The sequence below is a fragment of the Saccopteryx bilineata genome, chromosome 10 (assembly GCF_036850765.1).
Source record: "Saccopteryx bilineata isolate mSacBil1 chromosome 10, mSacBil1_pri_phased_curated, whole genome shotgun sequence".
Classification (NCBI taxonomy): Eukaryota; Metazoa; Chordata; class Mammalia; order Chiroptera; family Emballonuridae; genus Saccopteryx; species Saccopteryx bilineata.
This window is the reverse complement of record NC_089499.1, coordinates 70,425,885-70,453,153: the sequence shown is the minus strand read 5'-3', so window position 1 is coordinate 70,453,153 and position 27,269 is coordinate 70,425,885. Positions and strand designations below refer to the sequence as shown.

At 44.0% G+C, this 27,269-nt stretch overlaps 1 protein-coding gene and 1 long non-coding RNA gene across 2 annotated transcripts in view; one reads left to right on the top strand and one right to left on the bottom strand.

The window, feature by feature from the left end:
• Window positions 1-8,316, bottom strand: part of SUCLG2 (succinate-CoA ligase GDP-forming subunit beta) — a 330,134-nt gene extending 321,818 nt beyond the window's left edge. The window contains exon 1 of the mRNA XM_066244600.1: window positions 8,167-8,316. Coding sequence (XP_066100697.1) covers window positions 8,167-8,250 — 84 coding nt within the window. The 5' untranslated portion in view covers window positions 8,251-8,316. The remainder of the gene's footprint in view (window positions 1-8,166) is intronic.
• A 77-nt stretch (window positions 8,317-8,393) lies between these two features.
• LOC136314134 (uncharacterized) lies at window positions 8,394-14,183 on the top strand. The gene is made up of 3 exons (XR_010727281.1): window positions 8,394-8,527; window positions 12,137-12,235; window positions 13,924-14,183. It is a non-coding gene; the product is annotated as an uncharacterized lncRNA (long non-coding RNA).
• The last annotated feature ends 13,086 nt before the right edge of the window (window positions 14,184-27,269 follow it).

Sequence of the window (27,269 nt, the reverse complement as noted above, 5' to 3'; positions counted from 1 at the left end):
AGGCTTTAAAAATGCACATAATTTAGCTTCAAATCCACTGTGAGAGAAATAATCACTATGAGCCCACCATCTAACCATAATGCTAAGTGTCATATATATCATCTTATCTAATCTCTGTATCCATCTGAAACTTAGTCCCTTTCAGAGAACCATTAATTGAGGCTTTGTCAAGTTCAATAACTTGCAGAGAAAGAACCTGGCAAACCAGAATTTGAACTTAGTTTTGTTGAACATAGAATTCATTCCCTTTTCTCCTGTTACTGTTTCCCTGACCCCAAAATCAGGGAAGAGGGGAGTCAACCACTCAGTGATAATTATTACACCTGAGTCAGCACATATCCAAAGGACCAAAGATGCCGGCATTCATAGACCAAGAGATAGGAAAGGGTAAGCAATCGGTGTAAGCAAATGTCAGCCCAAACAGGATCCTCTGGGAATCTCAGTACTGTTGTTTTAATAGTGTTAAGTGGCTTATCAGTGTGAGGCAGGTGATTAGCTGCACTGTTTTTTAAGCAGATTATGGAGACCCCTTGTGCCTCTGTTCCCTTATATGCAACATGATGCCAGTACAATGTCTCTTCTAGTAATGTTGTATGAGTTAAAGAAATAATGTGCAGAAATAGTTTTGAACAGGGTCTGTCACAGAGGAAATGCATACTCCTATTATTATGAAAGCCTTTTCACAACCAGACTTTCTACAGCCCCTTCCTCCCTCACTTGCCTAAATTATCTGCATCGTTTCTCAACCTCTCTTGCTACTTACCTGTCTCTCCTTTCTTCTCTACACACCCCACCCATTCACTTAGGCCACAAAAACTCGCCGAATTAGTCAAGCCAGCTGGAGGACAGAACTGCATAAGACAAACCTACCCTCAGGGCTTACATCCTCACATTTGTGGAAGAGGGAGTGACAGACTATGACTAAACAAAAAAATCACATGGTTAAACCACTAGATAAAGTGTTATAAGGTACAATACAGCCGGTAAAGGACAGAGAATAATTCTGGGTAGAGAGATGTCAGCTAATGAGGGAAAGTCCTGTTTGAAGACTTAACACTGAATCAGACAGTTGAATGAAGGGAGAGAACAAGGCAGGAGATCAAAGGGAACAGTGTTTCAGACAGAGGGAACAGCAAGTGCTCTGATACAGAAACAAGCGCAGAGTCTTAAAAGACTAAGAACATACAGTAGTCGCTCCTGTTCCTGCTCCTCCTCCTGTTCACCTGCAGCACTCATGGTGCTTCTGTGTGATTACTGGTTTACATGCCACATTTGCACTTGTCCCCTTGAGGGCAGGGTCTATGTATCTTCCTCTGCACTCCCCAGCACACAATACTCATACTCAATGGCTAAGTACAGCTACATGCCCAGCACTCTCTTACAAACTGGGCCCACAGCAAAGAACTAAATTAGAAACTCTCTGCCCTCAGGAGTGTACAAAAAATAGCACTGGTGCTCAGAAAACATTTACTACAGGAAAATACCTGCTTGATTTTTAGTTATGTAGTTCTATGCTCTGGGCCTCTTCATCCCTCACCTTCTCCTGTGACTCACCTGCACGCTCCACAGCAAACTGTTTGCAGTGACCCTTCAAATTCCCCTGTTTTCTCTCCTCTGCCTTTGTGCTCAGCCTGCTCCCTCTGGAATGCCCTCCCCGCCTCCACCTTCTTCACCAGACTAATTCCCGGTATTATTTCCCAAAATTTCATTAGTGTATTGATTTTATCATTTGCTCAAACATGTACAAATCTCTTAAGTTCTTCAAGCAAAACGTTTCTATCAAGTAACAGAAAGCGATGAATCAACTGACAATTCCAGACTGAGCAGTAAAGAGAGTTGAAGAATGAATGATCTGTGGCTACTTACATAATTTTTCTCCCTCCTCAAAATATGATATTTTAGAGACTTTCTGGGCCTGTGTCTGCAGAACTGGGGCAGGGTACAAGGGCAACAAAGTTCTCTGGGTCTGCGAGTGCACCATCGCCCACCCGTAACAGAAATGTTTCATTTACACCAAACAAAAACAATTTGGCACAGAAGCTATACCTTAAAGGTCTTCCCCACAAAGAAGGTCAATAGTTTAGCATCTAAATTATCTGAGATGGATTTCCTTTCCTGATAGCAGAAATTATAGCTGTACTTTATTTTTATAAAATAAAATAAAAAAGAGTCAGATATTTATTTTTCTAGGCAAGAGGAAAATATAGGTTAAGTCACAACTTCCAGTGCAGCCTCCACAATCTCATTTAGCTGATAAGAACTTGCACATGGCCTTCCCTCCTAAAAGCCTGACATCCATGTACTGCCTGCCACTTCTGGAAAAAGCAGACAGTTAAGCCCCAGTCACCCGTTTTGAAGTGTACAACAGCAGGGGCAGGGGTTTAAGCAGTTTTCTTCAACAATATGCATTTCTCTCCAAGTACCTGAACGGAAGCTCTGGGCTTTGTGGAAAAGCATACATCAGGGATTCTACAGCTGGGAGCCTGGGGGGTGTTGTCTCTCTGCTCCTCTTACAACATAACAGCTTTGTGCACTTCACCCAGCCATTATGAAAGGACATGTGCTAAAAGTCAACACTAGCACACTTAGAATTACCATTAACCATTTAAACTCGGCACCCTCAGCCAAGGTGTCTCCTAAGACATGATGGTGGAAGGGTCTGTCTCATGCCAGCATGGCTGTGCCTGCTGTATTATGCTGCCATGTGATCCTGCCATCGACTTTTTGATTTTGTCCAAATATGTCCTGGCTGACTATCTGGACATGGCAACATGCCCCATGTGCCAGGATCTGGGTCTGTGAGAAGACACCTAACAATGTAGACCTTTATTGGAGTGCTGAGTTCACTAAACATTGCCCCGGTAAGGTTCACAGGCAGCCCAGCTCGATCCCTAACCAAGCACACACACAGTAAGAAACTGTCTGCTGTGGGCAGCCAGGACTGTGATTCAGACCCAGATGATGTTACAAGCTGAATAACTTTGGGCAAGTCACTAAGCCACTCTAAGATCTTGAAAACACCTTATCAGACCCTGCAAGTCCCCATATGACCTGGCCCCTCCTGACCTCTCAGATTACTACTGGTACTACTACTTTTCCCTCTTTAACAGCCTGGACAGGCCGAGCTCATTCCCACCTCGGGGCCTCTGACCTTGCTGTCCTCTCTGCCTAATACACTCATCCCCAGAAGTTCAACTGGCTGACTACCTTCCATTACTCACGTCTGAGCTCAAATATCAAAAAGTCACCTCCAGGATCTCATAAACACAAGGATGAGTTATGTGAGTACATATTGTATAATTCCATTACATAAAGTACAAAAAAGAACAAAACCAGTGTATGGGGTACATCAGGGACTGGATACTGTGGGGGGAGGGTAAGATAAAGAACACCAGGGTCTCTCTGGGTTACCGCTATATGATTCTTCTCTTGATCTGGATTTGGTTACCCAAGCACATTCAGTCTGTGAACTCATAGAGCTGCACATTTAATAATATATACATTTTTAGTGTGTGTTATATTGTAATAAAACAATTAACCAAAACAAAACCACCTTGTCAAATTGGTTTTCCTTAATAGTGTAATTTATACTACCCTGTAGGCTAAACTATTCATTCTAGATCCCATGACCCTGTTTGCATCCATCACTAGCTAAAATCACCTTCATTGTTGTTTATGTATGTACGGTCTAGCGGCCAGGGGTCCCCAAACTTTTTACACAGGGGGCCAGTTCACTGTCCCACAGATCGTTGGAGGGCCACCACATACAGTGCTCCTCTCACTGACCACCAATGAAACAGGTGCCCCTTCCAGAAGTGCAGCAGGGGGCCGGATAAATGGCCTCAGGGGGCCGCATGCGGCCCGCGGGGCATAGTTTGGGGACGCCTAGGCCCTTTCCCGCTCTCATTAAAACAAAGTATCATGTGGCCATGGACCCTGCCTGCGTTGTTCTCCACTCCCAAATCTCAGCACCTGGAACAGTCCTGTTCTAGCTATGAACTGAATACAAAAATATATGTAAAATAAGAAAAGGCTGGCCCTGGCTGGTTAACTTAGTCGGTTAGAATGTCATCCCAAGGTTGTGGGTTCAATCCCCAGTCAGAGTACATATAGAAAGCAATCAATGAATGTACAACTAAGTGGAACAACAAATGAATGCTTCTCTCCACCCCCACCACACTCTTTCTAACAGCAATCACTAAAATAAATAAATAAAAATGGCTAAAGGGGGGTTCTTTAAGGGTGTAAGAACAACCAAAAACCAAAACAGTGAAGCCAAGGACAGAGGAAATAAAAAAAAGTTCAATGGTATTACCCATTAGAAGTATGTGTCAAATGTTAAATTCAACTTCAGGGAGAGGCTAAAGTGCCATTCTTCGGGTACTCTTGTGAAAGTGGTTAAAGTTACTTCTCAAAGCAGACCCTGGGTCTTTTAACTCTGTACACCAAACAGTTTTGCATAAGGTGTGGTACAAAACAGGTCTGAACCAAGAGTGGCAACATTTCTGAGACAGTGTTCTTAAGTTTTGTGGGAAAAGTAGGCGATGTTCAATTGTAATGTCTGTCATGGGCAAGGGAATGGGCTAGGCACATATCCAAGCCAACTTAGATGGAGCAGATAGATACTAAGAAGTACCCAAGTGTAAAGCCAGTAGCCATGGCCACCATCACAGCCGCCTGGCTGCATTTGATTTGGACAGATGGTAATGAAACAACAGAGCCAAGAACTGGTGGGCCATTAGCTTTAGTCCTAGCTTGCAACCCGGTGGGCAAGAAATACAGTGGGAAAACACTTCCCTTTCCAGTCCAGGGCTCCCAAAGCCACTGACTTATCTGAGTTTCCTAGAATCAAAGATTTCTAACTCACCAGCCTTATTCACCTCTGTTCGCCATTTCCTTCTCTCTGCACAAACTGGCTTCTCCTTCAGCATTCCACCATCTTGGATGCTTCTCCTCTCCTCTATGTGGCCTTTCTCTGCTCTCTCCTCTAATGCTAATCTCAGGAACCAAGAGAGAGCAAGCTCTCAGTCTGCCCCATTTTATAGTGTAGAAATCAAAACCTTTATTTATTTATATTTTTATTAATAATTTTATTTTTTTAATGGGGTGACATCAATAAATCAGGATACATATATTCAAAGATAATAAGTCCAGGGTATTTTGTCATTCAATTATGTTGCATACCCATCACCCAAAGTCAGATTGTCCTCTGTCACCTCCTATCTTGTTTTTTTGTGCCCCTCCCCCTCCCCCTCTCCCATTCCCCCCCCCATAACCACCACACTCTTATCAATGTCTCTTAGTTTCACTTTTATGTCCCACCTACGTATGGAATACTGCAGTTCCTGGTTTTTTCTGATTTACTTATTTCGCTTCGTATCATGTTATCAAGATCCCACCATTTTGCTGTAAATGTTCCGATGTCATCATTTCTTATGGCTGAGTAGTATTCCATAGTGTATATGTGCCACATCTTCTTTATCCAGTCATCTATTGACAGGCTTTTTGGTTGTTTCCATGTCCTGGCCACTGTGAACAATGCTGCAATAAACATGGGGCTGCATGTGTCTTTACGTATCAATGTTTCTGAGTTTTGGGGGTATATACCCAGTAGAGGGATTGCTGGGTCATAAGGTAGTTCTATTTGCAGTTTTTTGAGGAACCACCACACTTTCTTCCATAATGGTTGTACTACTTTACATTCCCACCAACAGTGAATAAGGGTTCCTTTTTCTCCACAGCCTCTCCAACATTTGCTATTACCTGTCTTGCTAATAATAGCTAATCAAACAGGTGTGAGGTGGTATCTCATTGCAGTTTTGAGAAATCAAAACCTTTAATCCAATATACAAACAAGGAAGTCTCTGATACAAAGTCACCTACAGTGGGAAAGATTTCATTTTAAAACTAAGCCTTAGGGTATAATGACCCTGCCTGCTTATAGCCTGTCCCCCACACCCAATGCAAACTATAAGCGAGCAAACCTATATATCATATTTATAAACTTATTTGACCAACACCAAGAATTTGAAGAGTTCCTGACAAGTTACAAGCAATAGTCACCTATTCTTCTTTGTCAAGTTCAAGATGTCTATCAAGAAAAAGTAAAACTGTGTCCCCAGTCTTGGATATGATATAGTTCCAACTGATATGCAAACTAATGTACTGTATATGCTGGCTAACCCATCTTCATGAGCAAATCTACACTCACAAAGCAACAGCCTGGGACAAGGCGAACTTCAAAGTAAACCTTTATTCTGAAATCAGCTGTCACAAACTCCCCTTATAACCCTCAACAAGTCATTGAACTTTAGGCTTCAATTTTTCTCCCTGAGCAGAGGCGGGTTTAATGGCAAGCACACAGGTCACACGCCCTGGGTCCTGATTTTTGACAGCTCCCACAAAGCTTGACACTTTTTTCTAACAACACCAAGTTTGGTTTCATATGTACAATTTTAACATTAACAGTATATAATATTTTTTATTTGTTTAAAAATATGGTTAACATGTGTTTTTATTTTCCCCATCTCTCTCTCTCTTTTTTTTTAAGGGGCTCAATATTTTCTCCTGTGCCTGGGCCTCAACCAACCTTAATAGGCCTATGTCCCTGAGGGGTGAGCTGGTTGGACTAGATGCTTACTAATGCCCATTTTCTGATTCTTGGACAGTTCTGACTTTAAAAAACTATTCTCATCTTCTAAGCCTTCTGGTTATAACAAATCATCGCAGCAAAGTATGTAAACCAAGGGTATCAGATGGAGTGAGTTGAGAGATTCATTTGCCCAGTCTTCTTGCCAAACCAAGTGTATGTGTCCCCATCCAGATTCTAGAGGGCTGTGTTCAGGCTCCCATTTCTTGGTTAGAGAAGAAAGAAGCCCAACACTTCAGCTACACACATGTGCTTCTCAGTACAACTGGTTCCTTGGCTTCAGTTTTCATGCGCTAGGCCCTATGTTTCTCATCAGTTGAAGTCTATTCACAGCACCACAGTTCTAGCTTTTTGTCACACCTAAATAATGAATAGAACTTGAGGACCTGGAGGTATTCTCCTTACTCTGTTACAACAGTTATTAGTGATTTTAATTAGACAAAACCTCTTCCTTTTGCTGTCTCACCATACTGTCAAGTGCCTATTAAAGATATCACAGTAAGTATTAGCACCTTTTAAATTTACATTAACAAAAAAGAGAGAAATGAGAAATCATAAAATGAAGGGGGGGGGACTCCATGCAGATGTCATAATTAGCTGAAGCTTAGAGTACCTCAAAAAGTCATTAGTAGTAATCTTTAAATGTTCTTAAAAACTACTGCGCATATCCTGCTTAAAAGTGCATGGGTGATAATTTGCTTCTCATCAATTAAAAATGGGAAAATGAACAAGGACATTGCTCTGCTGTGGCTGAGCCCAATACTGTCCTTTCTTTAAAGGAGGAGAGAGTTTATGTACCTATGGGGAATAATAAGAAGTCGAGTGGTTGAGTGATTTCTTTCAATGTAATCTAATCACCAACTCCTTACTCCCCAAAGGCCTTCTGACTCTTGCCATCGCAAAAAGCAAAGTCCACTGGAGGCCAAGTTCTAACGGCCTATAGAATCTATCACAGCCCTATGGTCATTTTATTCTTTATAAACAAGGAGAAAGTGGCAGGGCCACTGCTCTGATGTGTTTTAGTGACAGAACTTATTTTTACTTACAAGGGAAAGGAGAGTGTCTCCTACTCTCCTCCCTGACCCCGCGCTGCACCAGCTCGCCGCCCCCAAGCCTGCAAAAGCAGGCGGCCTGCAGAAAGTCGTCAGGACGGCCGTCGAGGCCAGTCCACACGTGGCCTAACCCACGCGCTCAGGAACTCAAGTTTCCAAAGTTGACCCGGCAAAGCAGGTGAAACCTCAGCACTCAACACCCCGGCGAAGAACTTTTCCTGAACTTCCGCGCGAGCTCGGACCGGCGCCGTGAAAGCGCTCACCGTCTGAGATGCCGGGTGGGAGGGTGTCACCCCTCGGCCCACAGCCCACGCGCCAGGAGAGGGCGCGGGGCCCCCGGCGCCCCGGACGCAGCACCGCGGCCGCGCACCGGGCAGGAGCTGGTCAGGAGGAGGGGGCGGGTAGGCGAGCAGATGAGCTGGCGGACGCCCAGTCCGCGCCCTGTCCGCAGCCCGTGCTGCTCACCTGCCACCTGGCCGTTAGGAACTGGGGCCGGAGCACCAGCTGTCGCAGGAGTGTGCGACCCCGCACCGCCGCCAGAGACGCCATCTTAGCCAGGAACCACGCGGGAGCAGGCTGCGCGCGGGGGGTGGGGCTTGTGAGGCGGTCCCTGCGGTCCCAGCGCCGGTGGCCCCGCCCCCACGCCCCGCCTCCACCGTGTCCCTAGCGGCGTTCTGGTTACCGGATGCTGGGGGCGCTGGCGCTCAGGGTGGCACCTGACGCTGCTGCGGAGCTGGTTGGGCCCTCCGCGCGAAGCTCGCTCTTGGCGGACAGTGGCGCGGTGGTCTTCACCCTGAGCTACCCAGGAACGCGGTTGTGAGCCAAAGTACGTTCCCCAACCCTGCGGCATGGAACTTCACGGGGGGGGGGGGGGGGGGGGGGCGGACAGACAAGCGACTATTATTGTAGTGAGGGTTTGAAGGACCGGCCTATAGCTGTCACCATTGACCAGTGACCTCTGGTCTCCTGAGTCACCGAGGCTTGCCTGGCAAGGCGATGTTTGAGCTGAGACTTGAAGGAACAAGGAGGAGGCAGGTGCGTCTGGTGAGGTTGGTGGAAACCCTCTACATCGGGGTCCGGAACCTATGGCTCGCGAGCCAGATGTGGCTCATTTGATGGCAGCATCTGGCTCGCAGACAAATCTGTAATTAAAAAAAAATAACGTTAAAAATATAAAACATTTTCATGTATTACAAGCCATTCATTTTCTACCGCTCCTGTTCATGGTTGTGGGTCACTGGAGCCAATCACAGCTGTCCTCCAGGACAACACCAAATTTTTATTGGATAATGCGTAACAAACCCAGGTGTTGTATGGCTCTCACGGAATTACATTTTAAAATATGTGGTGTGGCGTTCATGACTCTCTCCGCAGAAACGGTTCCCGACCCCTTGCTCTACATCCTAGTAAGATTTTTTTTAACCCTTAACTGAAGATTAATGCAAAACTATTGAAGGCTGCCTAGCCTAGTCATCAGCATGACAAGAGCAGACATTTGAAGTATACCAACTCTAAACACTGGATGTGTAACAAAAAGTACTGTAGCAAATATGCTGGATGTGTGCCAAACACTTTACAAATAGGAACTAATTTAGTCTCCATACCAACCTTCCCAGTAAGTACAAGTGTGAAGTCTACATTTTGCAGAAGAGGAAACTGAGGCATATTGAGGTTAAAGAACTTGTTCCTGGTCACAAATATGATAAGGACTAAAAATGAGATTCAAACCCATATTCTCTTATTTCAAACTGTGATGGCGAGGGCCGAGGCTAGGCAGGTTCACATTGGATTCCGGCAGATGGTAGGAAAACTGTGGAGCCAGAATGGGTTGGGCCATTCCATTTAATAAAGTCTCACAACAGCAGATAATCACACAGGCAGGGGAAACAGCCTCTCACGCAAACAAAAAGCAAAATGGCCCCTCACAGTGGCAGACGGGCAGTCTGCACATCCGCAATCCCCCATCTCTGGAGCACAAGCATCCATAGCCATCGGCAGATTAAGATCTGTTGAGGCCCAGGTGCAGAAGAAAATATTGGGCCCCTTAAAAAAAAGAGACAGGAAAAATAAAAATACATGTAAACCATATTTTCAAATAAGTAAGAAATATTATGTACTATTAATGTTAAAATTGCACATATTAAACCAAACTTGGTGTCATTAGAAAAAAGTGTCAAATTGGGGTTTTGCAGGGCCCTTCACAAGTTGGGGCTCTTCAGAATTCGGGGCCCAGGGTGCGCACCTGGTGCACCCGCCCTTAAATCCTGCCTCTGATTCCACACATACCAAAAATGACAATTACAAAGGTAGCTGGGGACAGCTGAGTGAAGCTGCTTGCCGGTGCACCAGCTGCAGGCACTTTGCTTGATTAGCGTGTGAGCACCTGGCAGAGGCACGTGTGTACGGCCTGTGTAATAAGGTGATCAACTTTTTTACAATGAAAAGGACAAAAATAAATTGAAGACAACAATATTGTAAATAAAAGAAACATTCATTGCAACAATAATATACTATAATATGATAAATGCATAATAAAAACATTTGTATATTTTATATTGTAATTATGCTTACATACCTATTAATTTTTAATAATTGTAAGAAAAAAGTACTCATTTAGATACAAATATGTCGAATATGGATATGTACAGATTAGTCTTCCAATATCAAAAAGGAGGACATGTAGGAGGACACTTTTCTAGGGAGGACGGAACTTACAAAAGAAGAATTGTCCCCCTTAAAGGAGGACAATTGGTCACCTTAATATAAGGCTATAGGCACTTGCGCTCAGGGGGATTGCAGATGCACAGACTGCCTGCCCGCCACTGTGAGAGGCCATTTTGCTGTTTGTTTGCCTGAGAGGCTGTTTCCCCTGCCTGTGTGCCTCCCCGCCGTTGTGAGATGGAATGGCCCATCCCTTTCTGGCTCCTCAGTTTTTCTACCTTCTGCCCCAATTCAATGTGAACCTGTTTGGCTGGGGCCACCACCATTACACCATCCTTTTCTACGTTTTTTTTTAGTTTACCTTCTACTCCAAGAAGAGATTACCTTCTCCCACATTTATTTATTCTTGTCTCCACTTGTATCAGTATGGATGCATGGGATCCTTTTTCTTCCGTGCCATACCTAGGCTCTTTCCTATTCCATGGACATTCAATTGCTCCCTCTGGATATGGGGCATTTAATCCTCACATAAACCCTTCAAGTAGATCCTGCTGTTATTCCTATTTTGTCAGAAAACTGGGCCACAGAGAGATTGTGTAACTTGCCCAGGGTGATGCAGCTTGAGATCAGACCCCAAAGCTAAAATGTAACCATCCTACTCCACACCCTCCCTTTGACATGAATAGATCTGCGTTACTACTGTCCATCATCACTTCTATTGGGAGCTGCCATTTAGCATGAGGGAGCACAGATTCTGATTAGGGTTTGTAGACTGAGTGTTCAAACTTGCTGAGAGCTTTGAGCATGTTGGAAAGAAGCAGATCACCTGTAGAATTAATTCATCAAAGGCTATATACATAGATGTCACTATGGTAAGGGAGTCAGCCCTCCAGCAGAGACTAGAAGGAATCTGAAAAAAAGTACATTTTATAAAGACAAAGGAGAGTGTTTGAATGTTCTAAGATGAGATTTTTTTTATTAAGGCATGATTTTTGAAAATTAATTGGGAAGAAGCTTTCAGATTGACATTCAAGCATTTTTTTTTTTTCTGTCAGAGAGAGGGATAGATAGGGATAGACAGACAGGAACAGAGAGAGATGAGAAGCATCAATCATCAGTTTTTCGTTGCAACATCTTAGTTGTTCATTGATTGCTTTCTTATATGTGCCTTGACCGCGGGCCTTCAGCAGACAGAGTAACCCCTTGCTCAAGCCAGCGACCTTGGGTCCAAGCTGGTGAGCTTTTTTGCTCAAACCAGATGAGCCCGCTCTCAAGCTGGCGACCTTGGGGTCTCGAACCCGGGTCCTCCACATCCCAGTCTGATGCTCTATCCACTGTGCCACCGCCTGGTCAGGCTTAAGCACATTTGATAGTCTTTGACTGGTCCACTATTTACTAGTACAAATTGGGGACTTTCTGGGCTGGGTAGCATTATATGAATTTTCCTTTTCCAATTGGAATACCACCTGGTCCTCAGCTTTGAGACCCAAGTCTTGTATCACCAGTTTCTCAATATCTTCATCCACATTCTCTCATTTTGCCTTCTCTGAAGCCAAGGGGTTGGGGAGATAGAGCAGAAGGACATCCAGTGCTATCTTCAATGCCGAGCCCCAGGCCAGGATCAGAGGGAGTGTGCAATATCCATATAGAATAAGTCCCATTTACTCAGTTGCTCCTAAGAATTTTTTCTCCTTCCTGCTCATTTTTAATTTTTTTTCAAAACAGAAAGCTTGTAGAGATTTCACCACAGGGATCTGCACTGTGCTTTACTCAGGTACGCACTGGATCCTGAGTCAAACTGGATTGGATTCAAAAGTCACTCTACCCTGTACAAACCTGTGACCTGGGGAAGTACCTGCTTCATAGGGTGATAGTAAGTATTCAGTGAGGTGTTGTATGTGAAGACGTTGTACCTAGAAGGGGCTTAAGAAATATTATTTTTCTTTCTCTAATAGCTTCCTGATGGCCTTGGCCGGTTTGCTTAGTGGTAGAGCATCAGCTGACGTGTGGAAGTCCCAGGTTTGATTCCTGGTCAGGGCACACAAGAAAAGTGCTCATCTGCTTCTCCTCCTCTCGCCCTCTCCTTTCTCTCTCTCCCTCTCTCTCTTTCTCTCCTGCAGCCAAAGCTCGATTGATTCAAGCACATCATTCCCAAGCGCTGAGGATGGCTTCGTGGAGCCTCTGCCTCAGACGCTAAAAATTGCTCAGTCATGAGCATACGCCCCAGATGGGCTGAGCATCAGTGCCAGACCCAGGGATCCCGATTAGGGCACAGGCAGGAGTTTGTCTCTCTATTGCCCTTCCTCTCACTTAAATAATAATAATAATAAAAAGGTTTCTCATAATATTTGTTTGATAGCCACAGTGGAACACCAGAGCCACTCTCAGAAGTGGGTTGGAAGGCACCAGGCAGTTTGTAACTTGTCTCTTTTTATGTTTTTTTAATGGATTTTAGAGAGAAAGGAAGCAGGGGGAGAGAGAGTGAGAGATAGGAACATCCATCTGTTCCTGTGTGTGCCCTGACCAGGGATCAAACTGGCAACCTCTGTGCTTTGGGGAAGATGCTCTAACCAACCAAGCCATCCAGCCAGGATGTAACTTGTCTTGATAGCACTGGAATACTCTAGAAATGAGTAAATGCCAGAAAGTATTAAAAGTACCTAATATGGTTACCTTCAGAAAGAGCGCAAAGGGTAATAGGGAACCATTATATTTTTATTCTTTTTTTTTTTTTACAGAGACAGAGAGCCAGACAGAGGGATAGACAAGGACAGACAGGAATGGAGAGATGAGAAGCATTAATCATTTGTTTTTTTGTTGTGCATTGCAACACCTTAGTTGTTTATTGATTGCTTTCTCATATGTGCCTTGACCATGGGCCTTCAGCAGACCGAGTAACCCCTTGCTCGAGCCAGCGACCTTGGGTTCAAACTGGTGGGCTTTTATCTCAAACCAGATGAGCCAGCGCTCAAGCTGGTGACCTTGGGGTCTCGAACCTGGGTCCTCTGCATCCCAGTCCGATGCTCTATCCACTGTGCCACCACCTGGTCAGGCACTTATTTATTATTGAAGTATAATTGGCATACAATAATAGTTTCATGCATAATGACTTGACATTTGTATGCATTGTAAAATGATCTTCACAATAAGTTACTATCTATCTATGTGCAAAGTTAGCACAATATTATTGACTCTATTTCCAATGCTATATGTTGCATTTGTACATCTTGATCCCTTTACCCATTTTGCCTTTCCCCTTCGCCACTCCTCCTCCCTTTTGGAAACTGCCAATCTATTCTCTCATTCTGTGAGGCTGGATTTTGTTTTGTTTGTTTTGTTCTCTAGATTCCACATATCAGTGAGATCATATGGCATTTGTCTTTCCCTATCTGATTTATTTCACTTAGCATAATACTCTCTAGGTCTATCCATGTTATTGCAAGTGGCAAAATTAATTCTTTTGCATGGCCAAGTAATATATCAATCTATATCTATATTTATCTATATCTATATCTATTGGATCAAAATCTTTTTTAAAGATTTTATTTATTGATTTTACAGAGAGAAGAGGAGAGGAGTGAGAAGAATCAACCATAGTTGCTTCACCCTAGTTGTTCATTGCTTATTTGTCCTATGTGCCTTGACTGGGCAAGCCTAGTGTTTCAAATTGGTGACCTCAGCATTCCAGGTCAATGCTCTACATCCACTGTGCCATCAAATACCAAGCAATATATGCCACATTTTCTTTATCCAGTCATCAATTGAAGTACATTTACATTGTTTCCATATCTTGGCTATTGGAAATAATGCTGCATTAAACATAGGGGTACATATGTCTTTTGGTATCCCAGTCCGACGCTCTATCCACTGCGCCACCGCCTGGTCAGGCTTACATATGTCTTTTTTGGAAGTAGAATTGCTGGATTATATGGTAGTTCTATTCTAATTTTTTGAGGGACCACCATACTCTTTTCCATAGATGTTTAAGCAATTTACATTCCCACCAAATGTGTATGAAAGTGCCCTTTTATCAACTTCCTCTCCAAAATATGTTTTTCTGGTCTTTCCTCATAATGGCCATTCTAACAGGAGTAAACTGGTTTTGCTTTGCATTTCCCTGATGATTAGTGATGCTGAGCCTATTTCCACATGTCTGTTGGCCATGTGGATGTCTCCTTTGGAAAAATGTCTATTCTGATCCTCTACTCATTTTTAAATCAAATTGTTCATTATTTTGTTATTGAGTTGTATGTACTTTTTACATATGATGGGTAGTAATCCCTTATCAGATAAATTATTTGCAAATATCTTCTCCCATTCAGTAAGCTGCCTTTTTGTTTTGTTGATGACTTTGTTTGCTGTGCAGAGCTCTTTTTGGTTTGATATAGTCCTATTTGTTTATTTTTGGGTTTTGGAGTCTGATCCAAAAAAAATCACTAAGACCAATGTCTGGGAACATATTGCCTATATTTTCCTCTAAGAGTTGTATGATTTCAGGTCTTACATTCAAATCTTTAATCCATTTTGAGTTGATTTTTGAATTGGTGTATGATAGCAGTCCAGTTTTATTCTTTTGCATGTGTCTGTCCAGTTTTCCTACAGTATTTAATGAGGAGACTGTCTTTTTCCCATTGTGCATTTTTGCCTTCTTTATCATAAATTAATTCACCGTATATGTGTGGGACTATTTCTGGGCTCCCTATTCTGTTCCATTAATTTATGTGTTTGTTTTTAATGCCAGTACCATATTGATTGTTTGTTTGTTTGTTTGAAGTGAGAGGAGGGGGTATAGGGAGACAGATTCCCGCATACTCCTCAACCAGGATCCACCCAGAAACCCCCATCTGAGGCTGATGCTTGAATCAACTGCGCAATTTTCAGCTCCTAGGGCCAACAACTCAAACCAGTCAAGACACTGGCTGTGGGAGAGGAAGAGGGAGAGAAGGGGGAGAGAAAGAAGGGGATCATATTGTTTTGATTACTAATATCTTGCAGTATAGTTTGAAACTAAGGAATATGATACCTCCAGCTTTGTTTTACTATCTCAAGATTGCTTTGACCCATTCTATTTTTAGAGCTTCAAAAATGCTGATTCCTAGATTCTACTACAGACCTAATGAGTCAGAGTCCCTTCGGATAGGGTCTAGGATCTATATTTTAAATAATCTCCTTCAATATTTTTTTAGTTTGAGGACTAAAAAGCAAACAAACTAAACCATAGAGAGACAAACTCTCAAGAAATTTCTTGGTCAACCAGGGGACAAGTTACTATGCTTTCCTCTCTTGGGTTCTTAAACTTAGAATAAAAAGCTGATAAATTGTAGATGTAGGTAATGACTAGATGCTGCTTCCAGAGATCCTTGACACATTATTACAAAACCCATTTTCTACCAGGGGTGTAGGTCAGCTGTGACATGTAGAAACATTGGCTAACGGTGAATAAACAGCTATTCTCTGCTTCTTCTTTGTCAAAATTGCATTGTGGACTGCTAGAACAGTGGCTGTGGCCATGGGCAATAGCACTATCAGAAGCATTCCGTCCAGTCTGGTATCAGATTGAAGTACAGAGGCAGATATCAGACAAACTGCATTCAAGTCTTGACCTTGTGATTTAAAAGCTCCTTAACCTTGGGCATTTTACTTCACAAGCTCAATTCTTTTATCTGTGGAAAGAGGATTATAACAGTACCTATTTTTCCATAGAGACATATTGGCAAGTTCTTGAGATCCCTGTTGCTGTTATCTACTATGCCTTCTTTACTTCATAAAGAAATTTTTTCTGATGTTTATTTTTTTAGTTTCTACATCTGTGAACCTCAGTTTTTGCATTAGTAAAGTGGAGGCCAGGTATAAGGGCATCTTCTGTGAACTGGGAGTTAATAGTGTAGCACTTCTCATGAACTTTTCCATCTGTGTTAAGTTCTAAAGCTCTATGATCAACCTTTGGATTTAGAACACCCTGCCTACACTACGTCTTAAATTAATAATTCCAAGAAGGAAAATAAAAGTATTAGTAGGCCCACACAACCTTCTCTTTCATCTCAGCAATACATGGTAACAGTGAAATAATGTGCTCATTTTCATACTCACACTGATATCTCCAGGGGCCCTGATTTGCCAAAGAGGCATGTCATGAAAATTAGCACAAGGATAGTGTACCTAGCAGTTCCAGTGGTGTTTGTTTGTTATCACCTTTTCTTTTAAGCATAAAGACCATTTGACAAGTACAAACTCATTATAACCATTAGAACTAAGTAGAATTTTTAAAGAAACAATCCTAATTTTCATGAATAACATATTCGAGTTCATGCTGCTGCATGTCAGAAATGAAAACCACTATTACAATGATGAAATAAAAGGCATTTAAGGATTTTGTTCAGTTATTTTGTTAGTGGATAACAAGTTTTTTGAATTTACAGATGAAGAAACTGTGGCACTCCTTACACACACAGGTGATCTCTCTGCTGCTGTTGTGGCAGCCCTTTTCACAAATGCTTCAATTGTGTGATTTGCCAATGGCACAGAAAAAACTTCCATTGTGCTAATGTCATGTTTCCCTCTTTAATATGCATTAAAATGATTAATTTTAATAGCATTTACCATCGGCTTATTTAAATTATAAAGTGCCGAGAACAAAAGGTATCTATGACTAAAAGCATCTCCTCTGACAAAACTGCAGTGGGCTCAGGAGAATTTCTGATTAACTCCTGGAAAGAATTCAGGGGAGCTCAGGTTACAACAGTGGTAACAGGCCTAAGTTTAGGTGAAAAGAATGAAGAGTAAAGGACATCATAAATCCAGAGGAGGTGCAGTCAGGGACAAATTCAGCAGAGAAAACAGTGAGTGGAGAACAAGATGTAATGTAGAAACAAGGGTGGTAACATTCTATTAGTAGAGAGTTTGGAGATGGATGAAGAAGGTAAAAGCAAAGGGAAGAATATTTACACAAAGGACAGTGAAGGGACATGGACTGAGAGGAAAATGGCACCATATTGTGGGATAAAAGTTTCCTTCAAAAACAAAATCTATGCTCTGTTGCAATTAGAAACCTATACTTAGCATTTTCAGTTTTTTGTTTGTTTGATTTATTGCTGTATTTTTTTTTTTTTTAGAGAGAGAGAGAGAGTCAGAGAGAGGGATAGATAGGGAGAGACAGACAGGAACAGAGAGAGATAAGAAGCATCAATCATTAGTTTTTCGTTGAGATACCTTGTTTTTCATTGATTGCTTTCTCATATGTGCCTTGACCATGAGGCTACAGCAGACTGAGTAACCCCTTGCTTGAGCCAGTGACCTTGGGTCCAAGCTGGTGAGTGTAAGAATGAGAAGGCACTCAAACACCAGGTGTGCAGGCTTTATTAGAGGAGAAAGACCTGCTGGGCACTTCTCTGGGAGAAGGGCACAGAAACAGACTGAGGCAAAATTTTATAGGGTAGGGGAGAGCTTTGAGCAAGTGTGCATTGAGTCAGCAGTTCTGGTATGCTCCCTTCTGCAGTTTTACAATTTCAGCTTTCTGGAATGCTTCTCCTTGGGGTGGTCAACCAGCTTTCTAGAACTTTTCTGCTTCAGGGCGATAGTCCAGTGAGGGTGGGGTCAGATAGACAAGCAAAAGGGCAGTTAGAAGTTCTGGTGAATTCATGTATCTATCATATCTCAACTCTGTCATATGATAAAAGAAAAAAGAGGTGAGGGGAAGAAAAGGGTATGAGGTTCAGGAAGGAGGTTTGTCTCGGACCAGCCATCTTATGGAGCTACTTCCTGCTGTTATCCCTATTGGGGCCTTCTTCGTGAACCTTTTCCTGGGGCACTTGGCGTAGGGATTGTAAAAGCATTTGATTGTAGGTAATCCTGGAGATTTCTCTCATTTGGGCTTGCAGGAACTTGATAAAGAAGGGGGAAAGTATTTGGAGATCAGGAATGCAGAGATAAGAAGGGTTATGTAGGGGGGGGTGAAAGTTCTTTCATAGTAAAGTTAGAGATATTCTTTCCTGGCATCCCTGGAGAGAGCAGTTAGTTTGAGCTAAAAGAAATGTTTTATGTCCATTTGTAGGCTCTTCTTCAGCCAAGAAGACCCAGCAATCTTGTCCCCTTACTATATGAAGGGTAAAAAGACTGAGAAGTGTTAAGAGGTGAATGCTGTTTGTTCTCCTAGTTCTTCAGGGATACAGAGAGCTTTAGGGTTAGGGAACCTGTAGGGGCTGAAAGATAGGATTTAGGAGGTTTGCTGAAATAGGGTTTCAGGTTTTTCTGTTTCATGAGGGCAGGTTTCAGGGTTGATGTGTAGGGTTAGGTGGATTTTTCCAATTTTCTGATTGGCAAAGGTCTGCATGTGGTTCTGTAAGAAACAAATGGAAGAGGCAGGGTCCAAAAGTTAGAAAAATAAATAGGAGAGTGAGTGGACCAGTGAAAGGCAATAGTCAAGACACCCCATTTGTGTAAAACCACTGATTCCATGTATACAAATTCACTGGGCTTCAGCGAGAGAGACAGAGTAGTAATAAGAAAGGGAAGTGGCCAGTCCCCCTGCCCCTAGACCTACTTCTGTAGAGATTCCTAAAGCAACAAGAAGAGGGATTCCCTGTACAGCTCGTTTGGTCTTTAGATTGACAGGTAGTGTACTAGGACTTTAAAGAGGCTCATGGGGTGGGATTAGGTTGATATTTGGGGTGAGATTAGGTAGGGTACAGGTTTCTGTCCAATTAGTATGGAGACACATATAGGTGTTATGCTGTTTTCTACTTTAGCAGCAGTGGGAGTTGTCAGGATTACGATGTGTGGACCTGTCCATGTAAAAGTCAGTCCTTGGATGATGTACTGCTGGAGGCACCTTTCAGACGGTCTTTGAACAGTTTGCTGAGTAACCTGTAAATCCTGCAAGTACTTAGGGAAAGGGGTGGTTACATTTCTACACTTTTATCTAGAGTTAAAGTCTAGTGACTACTGCCTCTAGCTAGAATTAGCAGCAGGTCCCAGCCTACAGTAGGCATGGGGCATTGAGACGAGGAATAAAAAAGATGCTATACATTAAATAAAGTAACAAAATCAAACTTTCAATACCCACAGTAGAGATCTTTGAGGGATAAATAAAACTCAAATATTCAGGCAAGGCATAGTAGATGGCCCTTATGTTTCCAAGAAATGAGAACAGCTTATCTGCTACCTGGAAAAAATACCTTAGACTTGTGAACGATGTCCTTGGGCCTTCAGTGGCAATTCCCAGCATGCTAGGCAAGGTCAGGTTACAGGTAGCTGGAGCAGGGCTAGAAGAGACTGAACCCTCCCTCAGTGGAGCAAGAGGGCAGCTTACCTTCTCATGTCCCTTTTCCACAGCACAGATGTGTAAACCTGTGGGGCCGGGAAGCCTGGCAGGCTTCAATTCAGTGACCTTTCTTTCTACTCTGGAGTAGGGCCCTGATAGAATCCTATGAAGCCCTTTAAGGCACTGGAGCCTTTAAGAGCATATGCCAAAAGCTGGTATTTCCTGACCTCTTTTGGGCTTTGTTTGCCTCTTCTGTTACTTCCTTGGCCATTATAGACCTTAAAAGCCATGCTCAGAAGAGCTCACTGAGGGGCTTGACTAAGAGAGTAAAAATTGGGAATCCAGTGTCTAAAGAAGCCTATTAGACTGAGGAAAGAAAGGATTTGATTTGTGATGGTAGGTGGTTGGAGACTGTGGAGGGTCTGAGTTTGATCTAGGGTGAGACCTCAGGTGGTGGGGGGTTAAGGCAATGCCCTGATAGACTACGGACTAAGTGAAGTTGAGCCTTAGCAGAGAAGACACAATATCCCTTCATGGAGAGGAAGTTAAGAAGGGTGGCAGTGTGTTTCCTTGAGGCAGGCAGGAAGGGGCTGCAGAGGAGTAGGTTATCTACATATGGTAAGAGAGTACTAGTTTTGAGATTGCATGCTGGTAAATCCTGAGCTAGTGCCTGCCCAAACAGGTGTGGGCTGTTTTTGAACCCCTGGGGTAAGACAGTTCATGTAAATTGCTGGGCTGCATTAGTGTCTGGGTAAAGGCAAACAGAAAGTAAGAGCCAGGGTGTAGAGGAATGGTAAAGAAGGCATTCTTGAAGTCTAGGACCTGTAGAGATTAGGGACTACTGGATGGAGGGAAACTACTGCCTCATTGATTAGGCATAAGGCTTGTATGAGGCGATAAGCCACTGAAGGTTTTTGAACAGGAAGGATGGGGGTATTGCAGGGAGAGGATGAGGGGTAGTGAGTCTCTGAGGCACAGTCAGTCTCTGAGGAGGGGGAAGGATGGGTCAAAGAAGAAAAAGAGACAGAACAGCCCATCTGTAAGGAGGGAGGAGGGGTTTAAGAACACAGTGGAGAAGGGAGGGGCCCCTGGCCAGCAGGGGAGGAAAAAGAGAGACTGTTATTTGCAAGTGAAAGAGAAACAATCCTGCAAAGTGAGGGGGCTTTCTGGAGGGAAAAGACTCAAGTAAAAGAGATTTTATAGGGACCAGAGAGGGATCCCGAGAGAGGGGTGCCCCAGGGGTCAAGCAGGAGGGGAAGAGAGTTGGGAGTCTGCGGAGAAGGAAAGATTAAGAGCAGAGGTTTTAGGGGAGGTTTCTTTGACCAAAAAATGGCCTGCGTGTAGAACAGGCGGCACAGAAATTAAGGACAGAGAGAAGAGAGAAGAAAAGCCTGCACATAAGAGATTTCTGATGCCCTCCCCATCCGGTGGCAAAAGTTGTCAAGATCTCTTAGGATATTGTAATGGTAGTAGAAAGCAACCTGGCTAGGTGCCTAGATTTTGAGGAAGTCCATAGAAGCAGGCCTCTCGGAGTAGAAAGCTCCCAAACTGTGAACCTCAGAGAGTAGAGTGAGTCCCGAAGGAACAGAGGAGACCTGAAGGAGTAGAGGAGTAGTCTCTGATGCCTGAGATTGGGAGGTGCCCACGTTCTGAGGGGAGTTTGGACTGAGAGGAGCCCACAGTAGAGGAGACTGGTGAGAGAAGGGGGTGTCCCCGCCTTCAGTCACAGTTCTGAGAGGAGAAAATCTCCATAGAAAGAGTCTCAGACAGGAGGTTGTCACCCCAAGGCTGAGATCCTGGGACGTAGGAAAGGGGCCTGGCTAGGTGCATCTAGACTTTTGTAGAAGTCCACAAAGGAGTAGAGGCAGACCACTCGTAGATATGGAATCTAAAGTCAAAACTGTCCAACCAAGAAGGGGTGTTTTTGAAGAGAAATTTGGAGGCCAACCAAGGAAGGAGAGGGAGAAACTCCTTACCTCCTGATGTGGCAGGGGTTCAGGACAGGGACAGGTCACCAGCCAATCAACCCACAATTACACGTCCAAACAGAATCAGGGAACAAGCCTGGGATGAGTTGCCACTGCCCATTGCTTCCCTGGTTGTAAGTTTGGACGGCAAAGAGAGATCGTCCAGGCAGTTAGTACCCTGTCCCGGGTTTCAGCACCAGATGTAAGAATGAGAAGGCACTCGAACTTCAGGTATGCAGGCTTTATTAGAGGAGAAAGACCTGCCAGGCACTTAACTGGGAGAAGGGCACAGAAACAGACTCTGAGGCAAAATTTTATAGGATAGGGGAGAGCTTTGAGCAAGTGCGCATTGAGTCAGCAGTTCTGATATGCTCCCTTCTGCAGTTTTACAATTTTGGCTTCCTGGAACACTTCTCTTTGGCACAGTCAACCAGTTTTCTAGAACTTTTCTGCTTCAGGGGTGATAATCCAGTGACGGTGGGGTCAGATAGACAAGCAGAACAGCAAAAGGGCAGTTGGAAGTTCTGATGAATTTATGTATCTATCAGTGAGACTTGCTCAAACCAGATGAGCCCATGCTCAAGCTGGTGACCTTGGGGTCTCAAACCTGGGTCCTCCACATCCCAGTCCGATGCTCTATCCACTGCGCCACAGCCTAGTCAAGCACATTTCAGTATTATTGACATTCTTCTTTTAAGTACTAAAATAAAAACTAAAAGAACATTCCATTTCAAATGCCCTGCTTCATTAGTGTTGGGAAGATAAAATATATTAGGCTCCCTTTGTTAAAGATAGCGCTGCTCACATGGAAGCCCATTGCTCAGGTGATATTGTGTATTGGGGTGGGCTGTGGGCAGGCAGGATCCTTGTACCCTGGGGCTTGGTTTTAGGACTAAGCCTTTCCCACCCTTTTTGATGTGGGATGGTACAATCTCATCATGCCTCAGATAAGTGACTTTGTATTAGAGACTTCCGTATTTTGTATATTGGATTAAAGGTTTTGATTTCTGCACTATAAAGTGGGGCAGACCAGGAACTTGCTCTCTCTCCTAAGATTAGCATTAGAGGAGAGAGCAGAGAAAGGCCATGTGGAGGAGGCCAGGAGAAGCAGCCAAGATAGCAGAGTGCTGAAGGAAAAGCCAGTTTGTGCAGAGTTTGTGCAGAGAGAAGGAAGGAGATGGGGAACAGAGGTGAATAAGGCTGGTAAGCTAGAAACCTTTGATTTTAGGAAAACTTGGATAAGTCAGTAGCTTTGTGAGCACTGAATAAGTGTGTTTTGGAGCCCAGTGTGTGTTTTTACTTGCCCGCCAGGTGCAAGCTAAGATTAAAGATGATAGATAGCCCACCCATTTTGGGCTCTGTTTTTTCTTTACTGACTGTCCAAATCCAATGTGAACCTGCATGGCCAGTGGCTGTGATGGTGGCCCTGGCTACTGGCTTTACATTTGGCGTAGTCTGTGGCAGGATTTGGAGATCGGTATGAAGCCGCCACCCTTGATGTGCATGGTAGAGGACTGGCTGCTGTTTAAGTTCCCCATGGCTGTCCTTTTGGGGACTGTAAGGCCAGGAGCTGCCATCATGGCCATTCACATGCAGGTTCCCATTGGATTCGGGCAGACGATAAAGAAATGGCAGAGTCAGAGGATGGGGGGCCATCCTATTTATTGGTGTCTCACCAAGACAGGCAAACCACAAAAGAAGACAAGGGAAAAGCAGAAAACCAGCTCTTCCCATGAAGGGCAAGGGATCAGGGAAGCCCCTGCAATTGTGATAGCAGGAACTGTGTGTCCAAGCTCCTGGTCTGTCCCACTTTATAGTGTAGAAAACCAAAATCCCTTAATCCAATATACAAACAAGGAAGTCTTCGATACAAAGTCACTTATCCAAGGCATAATTGGATTCCTCATGAGAGTGCACCACCCAGATCATACAATCAGTCAAGGGTGTGGGGAAAAGCTTAGTCCCAAAACCAAACCCCAGGCTACAACGACCTGGCCTGCTTATAGCCTGTCCCCCACACCCAATATAAGTCACAAGCGAGCAAACATATATATCATATTTACAAACTTATTTGACCTACAGAGACCATAGGCTGGCTGACTTTTACAGCCATGTGTGAGGAAACCAAGAGCTCTGTGGAAGAGGCTGCCCTGAACCTGCAAACCAAGCAGTGGAAGGAGCTGGAACAAACATGAGAGAAAGAGATGGCGACCCTGGAGCTGGAGCAGGCACTGGAAGAGGCCGACCAAGTTCGCGAGACTTGTTTGGAAATGGAGCAGCTGCTGGAGATGGAATCACAGGTTCTCGAGTTGGAGATTGCCCTGGACGTTGTGGAGAGCCAGCAGCGGCAGAGGCCGAGGCTGAGAGGCTGGGTCTGGGGCTGCAAGGCTGGCAGCAGGAGCTGATGTTTCCAGTTCCTCTTTGGAGAATGAGGGAAATCGGACTGGAGTGACGATCCACAGTCTTCAGAAGGTGAGAGCCCAGCAGCAAGGAATACTTACTATGTTCCTGGTAGGTCTGCAATTTTGGGACATTGGGGTGGAAGCCATCATGCTCTCCAGAGCAGAGATGGAAATGCTGACTGCCATTGCCAAGTGCTCCTCCCTGGGACAGTGTAAGACCTGCCAGAAAGGCAGGAATGAGAGCAGTGGCTGACGCCCCATGTGCGTGGACTGATTTCCTAGACTGCGACAGGAATGGGCACTGACTCCTTTGTTGGATGGACTTACGGATTTTGGAGAATGTGAAATACCCTGATGAGGGTGGAGGGCAGCTTTGCTGGAAGCACTCCCCTGCCCCGGGAAGCTTTTCCCATGGCTAGAAAGAAGGCCAAGGACATTTTGTGTTTTTGGCAAAGTGCTCAGAGACTGGTGAAGTGTACCTTTGTAATTGTTTAAATCGTATGATTTGTCATGTATTTGTAATTTGTGCAATGTGCCTAATTTCCTTGCACAGGGATGCTGGTGATGTAGATTGGGGGTAATAAAGTGAGCATAGGGGTGGATTGCTGGGTAGATAAAATATATTAACGATGGTGTGTTAGCCAGTCGCCCAGGTGATATTGTGTGTTGGGGGTGGGCTGTGGGCAGGCAGGATCCTTGTAGCCTGGGGCTTGGTTTTAGGACTAAGCCTTTCCCTCCCTTTTTGATGTGGGGTGGTACAATCCCATCATGCCTCAGATAAGTGACTCTTTGTATTAGAGACTTCCGTATTTTGTATATTGGATTAAAGGTTTTGATTTCTGCACTATAAAGTGGGGCAGACCAGGAGCTTGCTCTGTGGGTTCCTGAGATTAGCACTAGAGAGGAGAGCAGAGAAAGGCCACATGGAGGAGGTCAGGAGAAGCAGCCAAGATGGCGGAGTGCTGAAGGAAAAACCAGTTTGTGCAGAGTTTGTGCAGAGAGAAGGAGATGGGTGAATAAGGCTGGTGAGCTAGAAACCTTTGATTCTAGGAAACTCAGATAAGTCAGTAGCTTTGTGAGCACTGAATGAGTGGGTTTTGGAGCCCAATATGTGTTTTTACTTGCCTGCCAGGTGAAAGCTAGGATTAAAGTTGATGGCCCACCAGTTTTTGGCTCTGTTGTTTCTTTACTGGCTACTGGCTTTACAATTAGGAAGTAAGCAGTCACAACAATGATTCTTAACAAAATCCCTTTAGGAGGTTTTTAAAAATGTCTTTGGAGCCATATTCTCTAGAGATTATGGTTCAGTATGTGAGTCTCAGGGCCCAGGGATCAGCATTTTAATGAGCCACTCCCCCCCCCCCCACCATCTTTATTGTAGGTGCTCCATGCATGGTACAATGTTTGAGAGGCACTGACCAGGAAAATGGGATTTTGAGAAGGTAGAAGGAAAGGACAGCCGTCATGCCATTTCTCTTTCTCATTTTCCTTTCCATTTTATACCCCACTTCTACTGCCTTCTTTAAACTTTCTTTTCAGTCTCCATGCTGTTCTTTTTGCCTGCAATACCCATCCGCATGGTTCGCCAGCCTCAGGCACTCTCATCTCTTGAGTATCAGTCAGACCCTTCAGGAAGCCTCCCTAAAAGCAAAGCTGCTGGGTTTGTGGAGTTTGGAGCCTCATGGGAGTGGCCCTGGTGCTGGCCAAGGTCAGTTGCTGCTTGTGCCAGGCTTGGTGCATTTTGTTAGGAGCTACAAAGTGAGCTGTGGTTTCTTGCCACCTGTGTTGTACTTGGAGGTACTTGGGAGAGATTACGCTGTGAACTGAGGCTGACTACCAGTTGGGCCATTCTTCAGACCCTTTGTTGGGCACTATGATGCAAGGTGAAGCCAGCCACCACTTGTGCCAGGCCTCAGTTTGCTTAGTTGCAGCTACATTACAGGCCAAGCCTGGCTGCCACTTAAGCCAGGTTTGGGGATACCTGATAGAAGTTATAATCCAAGTTGAGGTAGGACATCACTTGTGCTGGGGTTGGGGCAACTTTGCAGGAGCTACAGCACAGTTAGCCTGGCCACTATTTGTATGGATTTCTGAGAAAGTCTGCAGCCAAGCCTAAGGCAGCAAACACTTACTTGTATGAGATTTGTGATCCTTTGAGTGAGCCTGTAGCATGAGCCAAAGTAGGCTGCTCATATCAGAGAGCTACTGGAAGACGCTAGACCAGGCAAGGACTCGGGTGGGGCTAGGGAGTCACCAGGTTGGAGCTGACATTGTTAGCTGAGTTCAAGGAGAGATTTCTTGTCCCCCTGTGCTGTGCTGGCTTGGTAGAACAAAGGAACAATGACTCCTGTTACTACTTCCAGCCCTGGAGAAAGTTGCCCACACTCGTTCCTCTCCAGCTCACACTGAAGTTAGTCAATGTATTAATAGTTTCTTCACTTTTCATGTTTCTGCCCAGAGTGAGTCTGTGTGCAGCCCCTCTGAGAGCAGCACATGCGTCTCTAGACATTCTTTGTTTTTCTCAGACACAATCCCCTCTGGTTTTCACAGCCAGAAGTTATAGGGACTCCTCTTCCTACACTGATGCCCCAGTTTGGGGCTGTCATCCCTCACTCCTAGGGGAACCTCAGCATTTGAGATATCCTTTCTGTCTGTTAATTGCCACACCATGAGTGTAGGACCTGCTGTTTCTGCACCTCTTTTCTCCTACCAGCCTCAATGTGGCTTCTTCTTTGTGTTCTTAGTTATAGGACTTTTGTTCACTAGTCTTCTGGTAGTTCTCTCTAATGGTGGTTCTACAGTTTAGTTGTGATTTTGAAGTGGTTTTGGGAGGAGACGAGCACCAAGTTTACCTACTCTGCCATCTTGACTGGAGGTCCTATTGAACACTCCCTATTTTACAGAAATCACATTATTTAATACTAAACTCAGCCCTATTTTACAGATATGCAAACTGAGTCTCCCAGCAGAAAGTAAGTTGCCTAAATAATAAATTAAGAGGCCAATCCCTATTAATCTAGGATTAATTCTAGGCCAGCACTGTCCAATAGAACTTTTTGCAGTGGTGTAAAGACTCTATACTGTGCTGTTTACCTCCACAGTCATTAACCATAAATGGCTATTGAGCTCTTGAAATATGGCTAATAGAACTTAGAAAATTAATTTTTAATTTTATTTCATATTAATTAATTTATAGTTAATTTTGGATAGCCGCCCATGATTAGTGGTTACTGTATTGACTAGCACAGGTCTAAACTATCTAATTAATGTACATACTTA